The sequence below is a fragment of the Stegodyphus dumicola genome, chromosome 1, assembly GCF_044657685.1.
Source record: "Stegodyphus dumicola isolate Sdum_Otavi_A_Nest chromosome 1, ASM4465768v1".
Taxonomy (NCBI): Eukaryota; Metazoa; Arthropoda; class Arachnida; order Araneae; family Eresidae; genus Stegodyphus; species Stegodyphus dumicola.
Window position 1 is genome coordinate 231,362,251 of NC_140768.1, and position 21,209 is coordinate 231,383,459.

A 21,209-nucleotide genomic window follows, 5' to 3' on the forward strand; every position below is an offset into this window, starting at 1 on the left:
TGCTATATTTCAATGATTTGACTTATGACGTTGTTGCATAACCTTTTCAGACAAAATAATGTATTTTAAACATAAAATTCCTGTTAACAAATAGTTTACGAACATGTAACATTTTAGAAAATTTCCATTTTGCAAAAGATCATACGTAAAATTACGTTTACCTTTCTTCACATACCTGAAGTTTTGAAAAGGCCATTACTTTCTACGTTTAAAATATCCATTAATGTTTCCCATTTCTCTTTTCCATACTCTTTACTAAATCCAGCAGCGCATTTTTTCGAAAAATTTCACCATTTACTCGAACTCGATTTTTTTTTCTACCGCCATCCTCAGTAATAAGCACGTGCGAAACAGCCCGTTTGACAACAAACTACCCCCTTCCCCTGAGCCTGGAGCAATGTAGAGGTGAGATAGACTGGTTGGCTATGCAATAAACGTCACTTCCGTACGGAATTTCCACTTCACTTTCCACCGACGGAATTTGAAGGGGCCAGACTCGCTCTCCCTTCTGCTGTCGAGTGGAAAGAGAATCCCGACTGGTTTTCCAATATCGATCTCGACCGGTGTCCAGACTAGACCAATGACATAATGAAAATCGAGCATACGGTTGAGAAAGAAGATATCACTCACGATGCAAAGAATAAAGAAACAACCGCCGATAAAAGTCAACCTCAGAAATATAAAACAAATAAGAATAATCATAATGAAGCAAAATCAAATCAAATACGAGTTCCTCCCATAGTGATCGATGATATAATACAACCTGACGAATTCATACAGAATATAAATATACAAACTGGCAAGTAAATTATAGGACAGATAAAAGCAACTATACTACACACCAGACACAGTAAAGTGCGTTAAGTTGTAACGGACATTAATCTAAAAAAACACACCTATCAACTTCCAGAGGAAAACGTCCTCAAAATTGTTATCGGAGGCCTCCCTACTACAATTAATCCAGTGGACATCACCCAAGACTTAAAAGATAAAGGATTCGACGTCAAATACATCACTCTTCACAGAAACCGACGTGCAAATAGACTAATGCCCCTTTTTCTTATACATCTTGAAAAAAAAAAACTGATGCAAATAAGGCTATGCATCAAGTAAAAAGAATTGGCTACCTCAGTGTTCAGATTGAATCACTCAAAAGAAAAAAAACGCCCCCCCCCCAATGTTATATACATGAATCAGTTTTTCACAGCTCCCTGCTTTGCACCAGAGATTGGGTACGTGTCAACTGCGGAGGCTCGCATGTTCCTAAAACGTGTCCAGTACCACTCACGGAACCAGCAAAGTGTTGCCACTTCAATGGGCCTCATCTAGCCGATTTCTCTCAGGGCTCGTTCAGACGAGGGCGTAAAGCGCATAGAGGCATAGTCATAAGGTCATAAAATACGGGAGACCTGTTCACACTTGCGAGAACGAGGTGTAAGACGTGGCCAATGAGAGAAGCTAAATTTGCGCATGCGTGCAATGTCTACAACTTTCCCGCTCGATTGATTTCCCGCGTTCGCTCTGCTTGTTTTTTTCGTTGTGCCATGGCTTTTTCAGCTCCCCACAAAGTTTTACTGGCTCAACAGAATGATCTTTTATCTGCCCTTCTCATTAGCCAAGAGGCAACGGAAGAAGGTAAAAAACGAAATGGTCGAGAGATATTTTTTTGGAGAGGCCAATACTTGGTTGGCACAACGAGCTTCTTCCGAAACTCAGAAATGGAAACGAAGATTTGTTCTTCAATTTCACTCGTATGTCGGTAAGTATTTAAAGTTAAAACAATTATTCTTATTTTTTATTTTAATTAATTATTTGCTTAATTAATAGCTGTATTTAATAATTTTTTTCTGTTTCATAGGTTAAACAGTATGATTATTTATTGTCTCTTGTGAGTGAGAAAATGACCAAAAAAAAAAAAAAAAAACACTTGCATGAGGTAACCTCTGACACCATCTGAGAAGCTTTCTGTATGCTTAAGGTAAATAATTTTGTTATATATGTAACTTAGTCAAATGCAAGTATTTTTTTAAAATATATATTTAAAAGGCAAGCCATAAGGTAACTTCCCCTCAATAAGTCTGTCTCCTGCCTGCTCAAGAATTATTCACTTATGCATTTTTATAAATTTTTTAGGCTTTAATTTGGAATTATATATTTATTCATGGATTTCGATACTTGCACTTGATTTATATATGCTCTCAGAATTTAAATGATAGTCTAGATTAGTTCGCAGCAATAATTAATCATTTATTTCTTTGCATTACTTCATTTTTTAAAATTTAGTTAAATTTAAATTTTCTTTTTATGAATAGAGAATGTTTGTTAAATTCAAATTTCATTCCTTGCAGCAATGGCACAAGAGAATTATTTAAATTAAATTTAACTTTATTATTTATTCTTTTGAATATATGTGTACATATCTTATTTATCTATTTACACATTATGACCTCAAGCTATTTATGTTTTATCTTGGTTTTCCTACATTTATTCATTATTATAAGAAGCAAAGTGTAGAATAACTAAATTCGGTTGATCTTTACATTATGGTAACTTGGCGTTTTTTTGGCGAAAATTAGGCGACCAACTCTCCTACAGCAACCCTCTATTTTTTTTTTTCCGCCGCCATTTTGTCTTCACGAAGTAAAGACATGTTTCTTTTCTTTTTATCTACTGAACACTTCTTCCAACAATCTACTAGCCGAATTACACTTATGCTAGAAATTTTATCTAACAAAACTGCTTAATCATGACAAATATTCACTGCAAAATTGGGAAAAAGTGCACAATACCATACTCCTTACGCGTTTTTCAAAATAACACATACACATAAACCATGTACACGCCGACTTATTTTTATTATTATTTATTATTATTTAAAAAATTCCAGAATTGCACAAAAATGGCATTGCGCACACTCTTCACTATATCCTTGTACACTGCTTTTTTCTCATATTAGAAAAATTTCACGAAAATACATGACAATTTTCTCAATCTTTAAACCCGGTAAAAAGAACATATATGAAATTACCTGATCGCGAAAAAGTAATGAACATTTCCACATATAAAATAAATAAAATATCCAAAAACTTTTACCTCTAAATCATCTATTACATTATACACGTCACCAACGAATTCATACCGCAAGCATTACAAATACTTAGTATCAAATATGATATATAATGAAAGTGCTAAATTTTATATGCTAATATCCTAGTTATAAAAATATTATTTAACACCTTGACTGCTAGGAGCATCAGTGATAATTCAACGGTGGCCTTACTTTTCACAGCCAACATTGAATGTGATTCACAGGTTTTTTATTGTTTGGAGCCATATAAGTCACTGGTGCTTCACAAACACACAGATTTACAGGACTAAAATTACTGCAATGGCCTTACAAAGTTGCTTTATATTCTTGGTTTCTGGAAACTTTTCTATGAATTATTACAATTTTAATACATATTTTGCTGCAATATCTTTTAAGTAATTATTATTTATGTCGAAGTAAGACAACAATGTTGTAATTAAAGGGATTGTAGTGTTTATTTAACGAATATGAGAAATTTTGAACATTTTAAGATGTTTATACATTCACTAGGTTATTCATTTTTGGTTATATATGGTGTTTCACTATTTGTTTAATTTTACTAATTTCTACTATCAAGACGATGAATTCTTGTGCTGCTTTATGGTGAATTACATTGTAAACTAATTATTATTATTTATTTAATAATTTATTAAATATTTAGACTAAGTATAGAACTGATTTTAAGTTAAAGGGGACAAGAAAACATAATTAAAAAGTCTAACGGAGTATTTTACCTGACTTTCCTGTGGCAGTCAACGTGTTAATTCACGTGTAATTGCCCTGTTCCTTCCCCTTATCTTTTTTTTCTCTTTCTTTCAGGAAAACATGTTGAAATAAAAGCTCCTGCATTGGCAGGTTCGACATATACGAACTACAAAAAATTCAACAGCATAGTGTTGATGGCATCTTGTGACGCAAATTACTGTTTTGTATTTGTAGATATAGGTATAATAATTCTCATAGATTATAGTAATAATGTTGTACCCAAAATATTTTATTTAAAAAATTACATATACGACTTTAATAAAAATTTTGTACGTTTCTTTTTAGGTAATTTTGGACGCATCAGCGATGCAGGGGTTTTTTCTAATTCTTTCCTGGGACGAGCAGTGGATCAAAATATGCTGAATCTGCCACATGATAAAAAGTTGCCTAAAAGTGCAAGAGTTTTGCCTCATGTATTTTTAGGCGATGAAGCATTTGGTTTGAAAAAGCATTTTTTGAGACCATATCCTCGGACCAGGAGTAATTTATCATGCTCAGAGAAAATTTATAACTACAGACTCTCTCGATCAAGAAGATGCATCAAAAATGCATTTGGCATACTGTCATCTCACTGGCAGGTTTTAAGAAAACCACTTCTTTTAACTCCAGAAAACAGTGAGACAGTTGTAAATGCCTGTTGTTGCCTCCACAACTTTTTAATTAAAGATGGAATTCAGAATGGTAACAAACTATATTGTCCCAAAATGTACGGTGACTACCCTTTGTTGAACGGAGAGGTCCAGGATGGGCTCTGGAGATGTAGTGAAAGTTTGAAATCTGTTTCACAACAATCTTCAAACAACTCCACAAGTCTCGCCAAAAATATCAGAGATAATTATGCCGAGTACTTCGCAAACGAAGGTTCTGTTCCCTGGCAAGGAAAGTATATCTAATTTTTTATAGAGAGTTATAGGGCTCATGGCGATTCTCTCTCTAAACAAAAAAACGAGTGGAAGTAGTTACCGCAAGGTCACTAGGAAACACTGCTATTTTATATTCAAACAAAATAATTACATTAAGAAAGTACAAGGCATACCTTTTTTTTTTAATGACAACTCAGAAACATACTTTGACAATAGCCTTATTGTTATAGGAATACACTAAATATCTGCAATGGCATTTTTGAATCAAACTTATAGAATGCAATATTGAAATAAGTATAGAACAGCATATTTCTGTGCAAAGCAGTATGGAATATTTCTGCATTGCACTGTAGTACTACTCTCTAAACTATAAACATGCACATGCATATATATACAACCTTCTTCAATTTTTTATATATAATTTCTTTTAGGAGAAATACCATATTCTAAATAAGCCTAATTTAAAAAAAAAAGAAATTCCTGAGGATAAATGACAGATAGCCTGTATACAACATTTTTTCCATTTTGCAGGTGTGAAAGCAGTTAGCGGAAAACAGTACTTACCATACATTAATTATTTTTCTTTTTCCAATCAAAAGGAACATGCACTACCAGTATCATTATCGCTAGTACTAGTATCCCACAACTGGTCACCATGACCTGCAACCACAACTAAACTTGTACAGTTCTATGAAACATTCTCCCAACAATGGATTTTATACTCAATCACCAAATACATTTTGCTGTGTTTCCAGCTGTTTGTATGCATCTTATTTCTAATCATTTTCATGTGTAAGCCGCACTCCTGAATTCCATATGCTTTTTCTGGAAAAATCTGATGTTTACACCACATGACTTCCTTGTACGGAATATTAAATTATACGCATTTTTTCTTGCATTTCATTTAAACTTATTGGATTGAATTACACCTACTTCGCCAACAGCGCATAAACCGCAATAGAATAAATGCTTTCTTTAAAATTCACTTTATTTGTTTACCATAGCTACACTCTGGTTCTAGGTTCACTTAACAGTATTATATTTCGTTCATATTATAACTCAGAATGCACAAAATTTATATCATGTAAAGAATTATCTCGTTGCCACATGTTCTATTCACATACTATAATAAAGTTAGAACAATATATAAAAGAAATTAAGCAAGCAAAACAAAAAAGAAACAGTTTTTCACAGACGATTGAGTATTTCTCATTCAATTAATTCAGTTCTCACTTTGCAACAAAACAAAAATACATAAAAACTCAAAACATCTGTATTAAAAATTACAAAGTAAATCTTAAACACTTATTTCCTCGAAAAAATTCCAGAAAGGATTAAGCATGATTTAATTCGCAATAATAAATGAAGGCGTTATCTTTGTTGTTGCGAGCTACGTTTCTCTAGATTGGCAGCAAATCCACTACTCTGTTGTTTCAAATGTAAACAAGCAATGGCCGCCATCAAAAAAAGATTATTAGGCTTAGCGACACTTAAACAACTTCGAAATTGTTGATAATTCTAAAAATATTGCATACAGATTTACTAAAGGCATAAAAACTTTAACCGGAAGATAAGAACAACATAATTCAATCATTTTTAAAGCAAAAAATGTACAATTTACAACCATATAAGAGTAAAGAAACTGAGATCACTGAGCCGGGTAACAGAGTGGATATATATATCAATATATTTATATATGTTTGGTGCGGCCGATTGCAACCAAAATACGAGGTGCACATCTACATGTTATAGCAGTCATGTATACAAAATTTCAATGTTCTGAGGCTACTCGTTTTTGAGTTATGCAAGATACGTTCGTACAGACACCAGGAAAAATCCTCTTCAGAATTCATTTTAAAGCAGTTTTATAAGTTTTGGAGGAAAAGAGTCTTTTATTCTGTCCTTATGTACAGATATCACGCAAATGCATCGTTAAATTTGCATTCGAAGAGGTCAAAATGGATATTTTCATTGAAATATGTTTGCTGTTTGAAACTTTTTGCGATAACAATACTTCCTTTTTACTTCGTACAAGGAAGTAAAAAAAGCGGGGTTACATTCGAATACAGTACAAAGTAAACAATGGTATTACTTTTCTTAATTTCTGTAAACTTCACTCAACCTTTGTAACACGAGACATCTTCTTACTTGGATTTAATAATAATTCAAAAAGGCTTTTCCTCAATATGTCCTACAAATCTTAACAATCATTATGCACTTTTTTCATTTGCTGAAAGATTAAAATTACAAACACCTATGTCTTATCTAGAAATTTCTACTAGAGAAATGACAAGAATTTAATGCATCAAAATTTCTGTGGATAATAAATAATAAATGCTGTGTTATTCATTAAATTATACACTGTGCAATGAATTGTGCATGTTATTCATTTTTATCAAAAATAAATTCCTATGATAGATAACATAATTCAAAACCAGAAACAAAGATCAGCAGGAGACCAAAACTGTCTAGAACTGTGACTGTTGATTTAAGGATACATCACTGCATTTTTTTCCTTTTTGAACTTCGCAAGAGCATTTTCTCAAAAGATTAATCTTTTTAACTACTTATACGAAGCCTATGTAATTAAACTGATTATTGTTCTTAAAGTGAAATTAATTTTAATGTTAGTATTTTTATGGTTAAAACTGCACGAAGCCAACAATTCATGATACCAATTTGATGTTTTAATAAAATGAATTTATAAAGTTTGTTTGAAAAGAAAATCAGCACTTAAAGCAAATAGCAATACCATATTTTCATCTTTTTCAATAAATTTATTTTAAAAATAAATAAATAAAATATTACAATAAAAATATTTACAAGTAATTACAATAAAAATAAATAAAGAGATATTTACAAGTAAAATATATACAAAGAAATATTTACAAACATGCATTTTTTAAAGAATTTTCATAATAAATTGAAAATCATACACAGCGTGCATGATCCTGAGCTTAACTTTTGCTTTTAAATTTTCATCCATATTTCTCAATTTGTTATGAAAACTCATTAAAAAATGCATGTCATCATCACAGACTTCTTTGGCCATCATATCGCTATTTCTCTTCATCAATTTCAAAATTTGCTCTTGAAATTTTTGACCCTTTCGTTTCAATACTTTTGGAGTTTCCAAAGTTTCATTTTGATGATCTTCGTCACAGGACACATCCAGATGATTGACATCCTCGTTATCAAATAGGTCCTGTGACGAAAGAATCTCTTCCTCAGCAACAGGAAGCAGTGATGCATTGCTGCAACTAGGCCCATCCACTGCTGGTTTTACATTGAAACGAGTGCTACGTTAGAAAAATAAAATAATACACAATATTAAAATAAAAAAATTGCCACTACACACAGAATTTAAAAATTCTAATATACATGAAGATTTAGTGAAACCTTGTTAAATAACTGCTTATTTATTAATGAATATATTTAATAAATCCTGAATAATAGTTTAACTAAGGCTTACACACTATGAGATTTTTAATAGGAATTATTAATAAATACATTAAAGAAATCTTTGAGTATCAAGTTTATTTCTATTCTGTTCTAGGAGGATCTGTATACTGAAGTTGCAATATCATGATTTAAGTTTCTTATCTATGTATTATTCTCGTCACTGCGAGATAATTATCAGTTTTACAATGGCCTTCAAAATCTACATTTTCATTTTCTAAGTTAATACTAGACATCTAGAATTCCGGATTATGAACATCAATTTCTTAATTAAAATGTCATTTTTGGTTTTATTACATTCAAAAAATAAAAAAATATTACACATTTTTCAAAATTAGTTTTATACCTAGTATCTAGTTTGCATTACTAAAAATAAATCTTAATCATTTAAAATATGCTTTTTTTTAATGTACTGATAATATATTGTACATTAATAAAAAATCCTCAATAATTCCACTTAGTTTTCCTAAGTGGAATTATGTTATATTCACAACTTAATATCAAAAACAATTCATTAAATTACATAATTTCTACATTTTTAACAGGCTTGTGTTATAGTAGTTACAATACGTAAAACAGAATTTACCGCCTATGTCTGATAGTATCCTCTAAAAAGGCCATCTGCTCAGCAAGTGGAAATTTTCTTATTTTTGATGCAGCACCATCACCGCTTCTTGTTGTCAAGGTCTTCTTGTACCTGATGTATGACCTTCGGATGCACTTCCAACGGTACTGAAGCTCTTTCACTATAATAAATTTTTTTAAATGTATTATATTTCACGAATTAATTTTACCAGAACAAGTTGTTAAGATAGTAAATGTTCATTTAAGTGAAAAAATAAATGTCTACTTGAAGTTGCAAAATTTTAATAAATACACCCATTGCCATAAAATCTTATGCCTCATGAAGTAATTGTAAGATCATAACAAAATTTGACAATAAGATATATGTGCTCTGAATGACATACACCATTTTCTCTGTTTGGAATGCTGTCACACTTGACTACAACATATGGAACCAGGTTGTCTTTAGCGATGAATCAAAATTCAATTTGGGAAGACCAATTATAAAATTTTACTTTGCAGGTTTTAAATACTACAGTGTTAGGCTAGAAGTTAAATATCAGACAGAGCTCACATATTTATTTAACTGCCATGAAAATTCAAAGTTGGTAAAACATTTTTATTGCTATTCCACAAAAGATAAATTCAGAGCAATGCAATAGTATTTATTTTCAACAACTACATTATGAAGCATGTGTGGGGATAAACTGAACAACTTCTGATAAATAATGATGATAAATTGTCAAAATAAAAATTTAAAAAAATTGGGTGGATTCATGATAGAACAAAAAATTTGTGTAAAAAAGTGTATTTCTTCTTACTGGTGAACCATGTTATTTCAAAAAAAGAGTTGGGTGCCATTTTTTAAAAGCATAATTATAATTTTCTACAAGCTTTATCTTTGTGGCATGCAAACATGGTTTGGTATCATATGAATACCTTTCTTGGGGGCCAGAGGATTAATTATTGTTTCATATATCAAATATATGTAACCTGACAGAGGAAGTGGAATTTAACATTTTGTAATTGATCTAAAATGTCAATTTGTCACATAAGTTAGTAAGATAATACAGAAATAGTATTCAATCAATAAATCCAAAAACTAATCCTCTCTACTTCATTCATAAAACAAACATATTCAGAATTTCATCCTTCAGAGTAAATAGTTTAGAACATAAATGTGATGACATATCACTATAATGTGATATGTTATTGAAGTAACTGAGATGAATGTGAATTATGTTCGTAATGAAGTTTTTAAAGTAATTTTACTAGCTTGGTCAAACATCAATCATTTTATTTTTTGAACTTGCACAACTAAAACATTTCAAGTTCAAGGACTTCACATTTCTCCCTGGCTTTATTTCCCTATTATTTGGCTCCATAGCAATGAAAAGGCATTACACATGCTTACTAGTTTAAATTAAATTATTTTCTTTTTATTCAATAAACATGGCATACATATCCATTTTTAATTTAAGCTTCTTCAAAAATTACTACACTGTTTTCTTTCTATGACACTGAAAGAAATTTAAATACATAAATAAAGATAAAGGGAAATTTTAAATGGTTTGAAAAGAGTCAACGATACAGTAAAATTGAATTTTCTTTGATTTCACCTCACTGAATAGGTTTCTCTTTCTTATTCTGTGATAACAAAAATAATAATAGCAATAATAATACAGATAAATGAAACCAGCCAAACATGCAGATTTGAAACTTTTGCATATCTTTGCTTCAGATAAATTTCTATAACAGTATTATATATTTTTTACTTTCATTTTCCAAAAATAGCTGTAGATCTTTTAACCAATATAAATCAAGTTCAAATTTTCTTCTTGTTAATATGCAGTTAAAATAAAAATTGTTTATATTTTGGAAATTCAAATAAAATTTGTAATTAAATCGCATTCTGACACTGTTAATTTAGTAAACTGTAATGGTTTTCAAATGATGAATGCATGTATACATACATATATATATATATATAAATCATTCACAGTATCCTACATATACCCATAATCATATCAGCATAATAATGACAGACAAAATCAAATTTAAATTAACAAAATCAAATTTAATAATGGACTTTAAAAAAAAACATGTATGCAAGAGACAAGTTAAATATGAATGCGAATTTAATTAAGACCTAGCGATCTAAATAACAAAACAAAAAGGGCAAAAAATTTACGGTACTATTCGGTTTCGAGGGCCGTAAAAAATCGCCAAACTATTGTTAATGCCAATGCTGCCAAAAATAATTGCGGCAACCTTAATAATTGCGTCAAGAAAGGAAGTATTATAGTAAATAACTATTTAAGATTCATGTTTTAATTTAGATGAAAGGTTAATTTCATATAATACTTAATTTATTATTATAATTTATATGAAAAAGGCTAAACAGGAATGAATGAAAGCATATGAGTAAATAACTATTTCAGATCATTATTATAATTTATATAAAAATTGCTAAACATAATGAATGGATGCCTGCATCGCTATTTCGCTACCGGCTTATCGCTAAAGCATAATTTCATCTCGTTGGTTGTTCAAACGTAATTTTCTATAATGAATGATGCCTTTCCTTTGAAAATATTCTCGGTAAAGTGCAGAATCGCTCACTTACTTGTTTGCCGCTTTTTACAAGGGTAAAAAGGGGTAAAAAGCAATTGGATTTTTGTCAATTTTCTTTTACTTTTTAAGTGAACATAGGTCGATGTGTAAATAGATAAAGTCAAGGGTGTGCGCAGTGCCATTTTTGTGCAATTCTGGGAATTTTTTTTAAAGTGAAAATAGGTTGATGTGCACATGGATACCGAGTATGTGCAATTCTTAAAAACGCGTCAAGCAGTGGGCGATTCTGCACTTTACCCAAAATTCTATTGCCGACTTTTCGTCATGGCAATTCCCATATTGTTAAATCCATAGGATATCAAAAAAGGATTTAAAATCAAAAAATGATTTAAAAATTAAACTAGTATTTCAATGGCGTCTTAAGAAATACAGAACTATATAAACTTACGCAATCTGAAATCAGCGCGTACGCTAGATTTGGCGTGCTGTTAAATGGGCGCGTTTGCTAGATTTGGCGCTTTTGCGCATACATTTTCGTTGCAATTTTTTTACGGCCTTCGAAACCGAATAGTACCAAATTTACTTACCACCACAATTTGTATCCTCAGCAATCATCTCCCAGGCTTTCTGAACGAGGTTCAGATTTCTGTGGTCCATGGATCTTGCATCCCAAATTACGGGATGGTTCTAGACTCCAGCGATTAAAATTTCATTGGACACGATGCGCTCCATATTAAAAAAAAATGTCGCCTTCGAAGTGACAGCGAAATTGTCCCGCTTCGTTTTAGCTTCGCTCTGATTGGTCGACGCTTATCCCAAACTCGGCGTAAAGTTGAAAACTTTCAACCTTGCGCCACGAGCCTTAAACCAGATTATGTGACGTAGCACAGATGGTTGCCTTGGCAACGCAGCTTGGCTTTAACCACTTATGTCCATTACGCCCTCGTCTGAACGGGCTCTGTGTCCGGCACGCCCAAACTCAGATAAATCCAAGTTCATACCAAGTGCAACACCTAAAATCAAGACAGAACATCAAGAAACAACATCAAGACAGAAACAGTACCAGCTACTAATACTAATTCAACACAAAATAGCAGCGAACACTCCCAAAAATCCAATAGCTCTCTAGTCTCCGGAATTTTCAACTTCAATAGTCTCAAAGATGTATGGGAAGTCATTATTAGTGGAATCAAGCAATTTAAATCAGCAACCAACACAATCGAAAAGTTCGGAGTCATTATAGATGTCTTAGAAAAAATTAGCAACTATTTTTAACAATCCAATCAATAACAGTCGCAGCTCACTAAAAATACTCTTTTGGAATGCGAACACTCTGTTTGGCAAAAAAGAAGAATTTAACTACCTAATTCAAGACCTGTAACCAGACATAATTCTTATTCAAGAAACTCACCTGAAGCCGTGCAAAAAAGTACTAATAGCAAATTATAATATCTACCGGACAGACCAGGACACAGGAAGAGGGGGGAGGAATTTGCACCTATGTCAAAAGAGGTCTTGATCATCAAATTCCCCCCAATAATTCAATCTCATTTGAAAGCAACAGCATAATAATAAAATTCAACAATCAAAGATACATAATCTCTAATATTTACATCCCACCAAGAAATAATCCGAACATGATAGAACTAGGAATACTACATTTTACAAACTCTACTGCAATAGTGAAAGGCAACTTCAACGCCAAACTTAGATTATGGAATCGTAACTCATCTAATAAAATACGCAGGTAAATTTTCAACCTCATTCAAAATAGAAATCTTAACATACATGTCACCGATGACCCCACGCATTACGGGTACAATAGCCACTTTACAATAGACTTTTTTCTTTCCAGTAGCCTAACTCCAACCTGCACCATCTCTGCCATTCCAGCCTTAGCATTCGACCACAACCCGATCATGCTTGAAATATCCACTAATGCCTACTCCCCAACTTTGGAACGGTGTGTGGGAATTACAAATTGGCCCAAGTTCTCCGAAATTTTAACCTCTACGATATCAGGCAACCCAAAAATTGAAAAAAAATCCTAAATAGAAGAAATTGATAAATTCACCCAAAATATTCAACATGCCATCAATCTAGCTACCAGTAACATCAAAAACAATTCTATGCCTCTCCCCTGGGAAATCAAGGATAAGATTAGAAGAAAACACAGGATTCGAAAAATCTGGCAAAACTCTGGAGACCCATTATTAAAAACCAACTCAACAGGATCCAAAATGAAATTAAAAGAAGCATCGCAGATTTCAAGCAAGACAGATGGAAAAATTATTTAAATGACTTATCTACAGAAGACAATAATAGCCTTTACAAAATCACTAAAAATCTCAAAAATAGTTATAAATAAATCCCTAACCTTCACACGAGCTCCGGCGTCGTATATTCCAATCAAGACAAAGCGAACGCTATTGCAGACACTTTCTAAGAAACATTCACTCATAACCTTGACCCATATGATAAAGGCACAACAAATGTAGCCTTGTTAACAACTTTCGCAATACCCCTGGACCTCGCAACTTTACTTTCCTTACAAATTCTATCACCGTAGCGGAATTTATCAATTTACAGAAGAAGAAAAAGCCCCAGGAGACGATGGAATCACAAATATTGCTCTGAAGAATCTTACCATCAACGCCATCACCTGTCTCACTAAAATTATCAACAGCATCATCAAACTGGCTTATTATGCTAAAATTTGGAAACACGCAATTATTGTTGTCTTACCGAAACCTTACTCCAATCCAGCAATTCTAGATAATTACCGTCCCATTAGTCTACTGAGCAACCTTACAAAAATAACTGATCGTATGATATTTTATAATATCCGGCAAAATATTCATTCTTTCAACTACCTGCCTGACCAACAATTTGGCTTCAGAGAAAAACATAGCACCCACATCAATTACTAACAGTTATCAACTATGTCACGGATGGATTCAACGCCAAACTGCTCACAGGTGGATGTCGCAAAAGCGTTCGACAGGGTATGGCACAAAGGCCTTATATTCAACCTCATCAAATTAAATTTTCCAGACCACTTCATCCGACTTGTCGCCTCCTACCTAGATAACAAAACTTTCTCAGTCAAAATTAATAGCAGTCTCTTTTCCAGAAGTAGTACAATTGCAGGTACACTTCAAGGGATCAGCACTTTCTCCATATCATATTTTTATAATATATATATACTCACGATATTCCAAGAAATCTATCTATCACAATAGGGCTATTCGGAGATGATACAGCTATTTTAACTTACGCCTCCACCTTAACTAACGTCTGGCTGCAACTACAAAAATATCTAAATCAACTTGAAGACTGGCTCATCAAATGGTGAATCGCAATTAATACCCAAAAATCCAAACCAGTTTTATTTAGTAAAGGTAATTCTAATAAAAGACCTCCCAAACCATATCATTTTCAAAGAAGAAATGGAATGCAAAAACAAAGCAAAATACCTTGGAATAATACTTGACCATAAATTTACTTTTGCCCAGCAATTTAAAGCAACAAAACAAAAACGCAATTACACCAGGGTCAATATGCGCCCCCTACTAGGAAGAAGAAGCAATCTTTCCTTAAGAAACAAAATCATTCCTCATAACCAAGTTTTAAGACCTGCATTACTCTACGGATGCGAAATCTGGGGTCATGCCACAAACACAAATTTAAAACCACTCCAATTCATCCAAAATAAAATGTTTTCTAAAAATCAAGAACATTAACGAATATAGAAACCACAGCTAACTTCTCCAATAAAGTCAGATACCACAATAATCATCTAATTGCCTCTTTAGAAATCACCCCTCCAATTCTAAGCACCAAGAGCCCGCGCTAACAGAGTGAACACCCATGCATATAATCGGTGAAACAGCAATTCTACTTTCCTGCCACTAAAACCAGTCAAACAGCCCTCCCCTCTTTTTCCCAGATGCTTCCATCAGATGTGAAGAAAACGAAAGCGCTGCTTCAATTTAAATGACAATCTTCGACGAAAATTGAAGCCGAAGAAATGTGAGCAATGTGACATCACGACTGATGATCGTGGCCGCTGTGTAGCATGCGGATAAGACGAAAGTTTTGTTTATAGTCATAATGATTTTAGAGAAAGATACTATGGATATATTAGAGAGACTGGGAGGTGCAAATAAAGTAATATTGAAACACCAGGATAGCCAAGGTCAAAGGAAACCCTGCCTCTATTAAATATACACCAGAATTGCGATCTTTTGCAATGATGCTACATTTTTACTCTTCTAAGGCATATAATTATGTTAGGGAAACATTTGACACATGTTTGCCACAACCACAGACTTTGTGCAATTGATATAAATGTGTTGATGGTTCACCAGCCTTCAGTGATGAAATTTTAGGACTTCTTACACATGAAGCACTATCTGCTAAACAATACCCACTTATATGCAGTTTGCTTATAGATGGAATGGCAAGAAACATTATGGCTATGTCGATATGGGGACAGATCTAAACAATGACTGTCTGCTTGTTGCAAAAGAAGCCGTAGCTTTTATGCTTGTGTGCATAAGCAATAGTTGGAAATTACCAATAGGTTATTTTCATGTAGATGGTATTTCTGGACTCAGTTAAGCAATTTAGTTTAGCAGTGTCTAATATTAGTTGAAAAAACTGGTATCAAGGTAGTATCATTAACATTTGATGGGACTGCATGCAACAGGAGCATGGCCAAACACTTAGGATGTTCATTTGATACTAACAAATCTTTGTTAACTTTTTTTTCAGCATCCTTCAAATAAAGAAAATATTTTTGCATTTCTGGACCCATGTCACATGTTGAAATTAATAAGGAATACATTGGGAGAGAAGAAATGTATAATAGATAATGAAATTCAATTGATAACTTGGAGTTTCCTTGTGAAACTGCAAGAAGTACAAGATGCAGAAGGATTGCATCTATCAAATAAATTGCGGAAATGCCATTTGGAATGGTTCCGGCAAAAAATGAGTGTACAACTTGCAGCACAAATGATGTGTGATTCAGTTGCTGATGCAACTGAAGAGTGTCAAAGTATGGGCTTAATAAATTTTGAAAATTCATTAACAACACTGAAATTGCTTAGGCACATCAATCGTATTTTCAATATTTTTAATTCTCAAAATATACGTCAACGAGAATGGAAGAAGCCGTTATATCCTCAGAATGTTTCTGAATACTTAAGAGATGCTATCAAATACCCTTTTTCTTTAAAAACGTATCCAGAGAAACTTCTCTCGATACAAACAAACAGAAGAACTGGATTGCTGGGTTTGATTGTATGTGCTGAGAGTTTACTGGGACTGTTAGAAATATAGAAATGTTATACAGTGTTCAGAACCAGTATTAATTTACTTGCCTGCATATAAAATAGTCAGGATCACATTAAATTATTCTTTGATTTGATATGTGTATGTGGTAGGTGGAATAATAATCCTACAGTTAGGCAATTCATGAATGCTAACAAAAGGATTGTAATTCAAGATGAGTTAACATAAATGAGATGTGCTAATACCCTAGCATGTTCTTGGAGAGAAATGTAACAATGAGGCTGTACATTTTATTCCCTAAAGTATCTCTCTAAACAGATCCCAATACCTTCAAAAAATTATTTCTAAGCGTAACAGCAGTCCGCCTCGAAAGATTTTTGCATTAATAAACACACAACTACCTTTAACCTCACTAAGCATTTTCAAATTTCAAAAAAATTCATCCAAGCATTTTCAAATTCCTAAAAAAATTCATCCAAGCATTTTCAAATTCCTAAAAAATTCATCCAGACCTAACACATCGTCTTCAGTGGATGAAACTTTATGTTCAATGTTAAGCATTTTCAAATTCCTAAAAAAATAATCCAGACCTAACACATCGTCTTCAGTGGATGAAACTTTATGTTCAATGTTAAGCATTTTCAAATTCCTAAAAAATTCATCCAGACCTAACACATCCTCTTCAGTGGATGAGTCTTTATGTTTGATGTTCGTACTGTATTGCGAAAGGTGGTTCTAATTCTAAATGAAGTGAAATATTTCAACAATCTACAAAAATAATCATTTTATTTACGAAGCAACTTTCGTTGCATCGAAGGTTCACTGCTAACTAACTACGTCGCAAACTAAAAACTAACATTCCTTTTCAGAAGCGAAGCGCCCTCTAACGGCGATACATAAATCATTTGGGGGATTTTTCCACACTCCCCACCTGATTATTTCTGCAAAAATTATCACTATTTCAGCATACAAATAATATAATATAAGAAAGCAACTTACATATCAAATACATTCAACTGATGTAAATATAAACTGCAAAAGGAAATTCTATAAAATAAACATATAGTTAACTGCATCAACTCAAATGTTACTCAATACGTAAATATTAATTCAAATTACAAACAGTAAATTATTAGTAATAACTAAACTAATTATCTAAAATTAATGTTAGTGAATATGAAATACAAGAAGTAAAATTAAAAGGTTACAAATTTAGTTCATTTTCAGTCTGATAGTTCAAGGGGGTATATCAATTGTACAGGTCTCTTAAAGTCCCCTTTTTTAGTTTTTACCGCACATGATCGTACAAGACCATCACGTCCTTTGAAGACTTGAATTACTCGACCTAAATCCCAGAGGAACTTAGATTTAGTTGTTCCTTCAAGTAAAACTATATCACCAATTTTAAGATTTTTCTTGGCTTCTGGTGTACCAAAGAAGTGAGCATTTCTCAGCTGAAGAAGATACTGATTTTTCCATTTTTTCCAGAACTGTTTTATAAGTGTTGTCTGATATTCTTTTCGTTTTATTAGACTCTTTCTTGTTGGAGAGTTATTCAGTATCTCAGCAAAGTTGTATGGTATTCATCCTTATGTCCGATCAATAGAAAATCAGCCGGTGCAAGCGGTTCACGTTCATGTAAATCGTTGTAAACGTAGGTCAAAGGACGTCTATTCACAATATTTTCGACCTCTGTCAACACAGTCATAAATTCTTCAAAATTCAGTTGAGCTCTGCCTAATATCTTTTTCAACGGTTCCTTTATGGTTTTCATAAGGCGTTCATAAAAGGCTCCCCACCATGGAGCAAGCTCGACGATAAATTTCCAAGTCAAGCCTTCATTTGCTAGAAAATTTTGAAAGTCTGTACCTTTAATTATGCTGCAAAAATACTGTAAATCTTTGGCAGCATATTTGAAAGTTTTCGCGTTATCTGAATAAAAGGTGCGACAGTTTCCTCTTCTCGAAATGAAACGTCTGAGAGCCAAAATGAATTTGTTTGCAGACATGTTGGAAATGAGTTCCAGATGTAACGCTCGTGTAACAGCGCACGTAAACAATACGATGTATGATTTCTGAATGTCGTTTCCAGACCTGATGTAAACTGGACCTGTGAAATCCACGCCTGTAACATAGAAAGGTGGAGTTTCAACAATTCGATCTTTAGGTAACTGAGCTGTCATTTGTTTCGCTGGTTTTACTGCGTATTTCCGACAAATTAAACAGTTCCCTAAGACTTTCTTTACCAACTGACGGCCTTTAGGAATCCAAAATTTCTGTCTTAGTTTGGCTAAAGTTGCTGCAACTTCCGCATGCAGAACGTTATTATGTTCCCTTTTTACAATTAATTCAGTAAATTTGGAATCTTTAGGAAGAAGAACTGGATGCTTCTCGTCAACTGTATATTCGGTTTCTTCTAATCTTCCCTTAATTCGAAGAATTTTATTTTCATCAAGAAACGGTGCCAAGCTGAATATATCAGAGCTTGGAGAAATTGACTTGTTAGATTGAAGAGCCTTAATTTCAGGTGTGAAGAAATCCATCTGGGCTTTACGAACACAAAAAATTTCAGTGTCCTGAATTTCAAAGGCACTTAATGTTCCACTATTAGCAGGCAGTTTTCTTGCCTTAGCAACGAAACGTCTAACCCATGCCATAATTCTGAGATATTTCAGCACATTACTGAATTTTGTTATATCCAATAGTTGATCATCTCTATTCACAACAACGTCATAAACAGATATCTTACTACGGAGTTCTAGTTGCTTATCGTTTCCCACGTCAAACTTCGGTTGAACTGGCCAGTCTATACGTTTGTTTCGCAACCATTCTGGTCCAAACCACCAAAATGAACAACTTCTTAAATTAGCAACAGTAGTTCCTCGTGATATGAGGTCGGAGGGGTTATCTTTCCCACGGCAATAATGCCAATTATTGCTTTCAGTTAGTTTCTGAATTTCATAAACTCTGTTTTTGATGAAAGATTTAAATTTTTCGGGAGATCCCTGAATCCAAAAATACGTTATTTGAGAATCAGTCCAGTGGAAGGGGATTACTTCGTATTTTAAACATTTTGCGATTTTATCACTCAATCTAGCGGATAAAAGCGCACCTAAAAGCTCCAATCTAGGAAGTGTTAGGGATTTCAGAGGAGCAACTCTACTCTTGGAAGCAACAAAAACTGTTTGAAAAGTTCCATTGTTCAAAACTATTCTCAGATATACCACGCATCCATAAGCTTTCAAACTAGCATCAGAAAAGCTATGGAGTTCTATTTGTTTCACATCTGCATCTAATATTCCTTCTAAATAGTAGCGGGGAATTCTGAGGTGGTTCAGTTCTTCAATTTCTTCGTACCAGGCTTTCCATTTATAACTAAGATCAGGTGGAAGTTCATCGTCCCAATCAATTTTGGCAGACCAAATTTCCTGAATCAGACACTTTATTCTTATAGTGAAAGGGCCATAAAATCCGACAGGATCAAAAATACGGCCTGCGGTTTGCAATAGAAAACGTTTTGAGTTGATTGACGAGGAAATGAAATTTGTCAAGTGCTGAGTGTCAAAATAAAAATTATCTTTATCCGTATCCCAGTTAATTCCTAACACTTTGATCGGGACAACTTCAGGAGATTCTTGCATCGAAAATTCATTGCGATGCCAAATATCTTTGAGTTCTTTGGAATTAGTATGCCACTTATGTAGTGACATGCTAGCTTCATTAAAAATGTTCACAATTTCTAAACTTGTTTTCAGGGCTTGTTCTAAATTTTGGTGACCACCAATAATGTCATCAACATACAGGTAGTTGTTTAAGAGTTCTACTGTTTCAGGATATATTTCTGAATATTTTTTAAGGTGATGCTTAATAGTAGCAGCGAGAAGAAAGGGACTAGATTTTACTCCAAACAAAACTCTAGTAAATCTAAAGGTTTTCAAACTCTCATTGTTATCATTAGGATCATCTTTCCAAAAGAATCGTGTAACGTCCCTGTCTTCTTCATTTAACTCTATCTGTAAGAATGCTTGTGTAATGTCCGCTGTAAAGGCTATCGAATTTTGTCTAAATTTTATCAATAAATCAAAAATATCAGGATATAGGTTCGGACCAGTGTATAAACAGTCATTTAGAGAGGGTGTTTTTGGTTTATGGGCTGAAGCATCATAAACTATTCTTAGTTTGCTTGTTGCTCTATCATTTCTGATGACTGCTCTATGAGGTAAATAAAATAGGGTCTTATCATTTTGATTGTCTTCTTGAACTGGTTCAATAATATGTTTTAACTCGTAATCCTTTAAAACCTCTGTGTATTGAACAAACAAAGAGTTATCAATTTTAAATTTGTTACTCAATTTCTTAAATCTTTCAAGTGCTATATCCCTATTATCTTCCATTAAATGTTTTGAATTCGGTTTCCAAGGTAATTTCACTTGGTATCTGCAGTTCTTATACCTGATATCAGATTCGAAAGATTTCATAATTTCTAAATCAACAGTTTTGTCGTTTTGAGTATCACTTTCCAAACCCAAGTTTTCTAGCTTCCAAAACTGTTGTAACTGATCTGATATCAAGTTTTCAATTACAATTACTTTCATAGTT

The 21,209-nt window shown here is 33.0% G+C and overlaps 2 protein-coding genes across 2 annotated transcripts; one reads left to right on the forward strand and one right to left on the reverse strand.

The window, feature by feature from the left end:
• The first annotated feature begins 1,349 nt into the window (after positions 1-1,349).
• LOC146999505 (uncharacterized) lies at positions 1,350-7,345 on the forward strand. The gene is made up of 4 exons (XM_085826324.1): positions 1,350-1,759; positions 1,859-1,978; positions 3,908-4,033; positions 4,139-7,345. Exons 3-4 carry the CDS (start codon positions 3,988-3,990, stop codon positions 4,744-4,746), a joined length of 654 nt encoding a protein of 217 aa, XP_085682450.1. The 5' UTR covers positions 1,350-1,759; positions 1,859-1,978; positions 3,908-3,987; the 3' UTR covers positions 4,747-7,345.
• A 125-nt stretch (positions 7,346-7,470) lies between these two features.
• On the reverse strand, positions 7,471-12,614 carry LOC146999506 (uncharacterized). Its single transcript, XM_085826330.1, has 3 exons — positions 11,901-12,614; positions 8,762-8,921; positions 7,471-8,015 (listed from the first exon to the last, which is right to left on the reverse strand). The coding sequence occupies exons 1-3, from the start codon at positions 11,968-11,970 to the stop codon at positions 7,619-7,621; spliced, it is 627 nt and encodes a 208-aa protein (XP_085682456.1). The 5' UTR covers positions 11,971-12,614; the 3' UTR covers positions 7,471-7,618.
• Between the last annotated feature and the right edge of the window lie 8,595 nt (positions 12,615-21,209).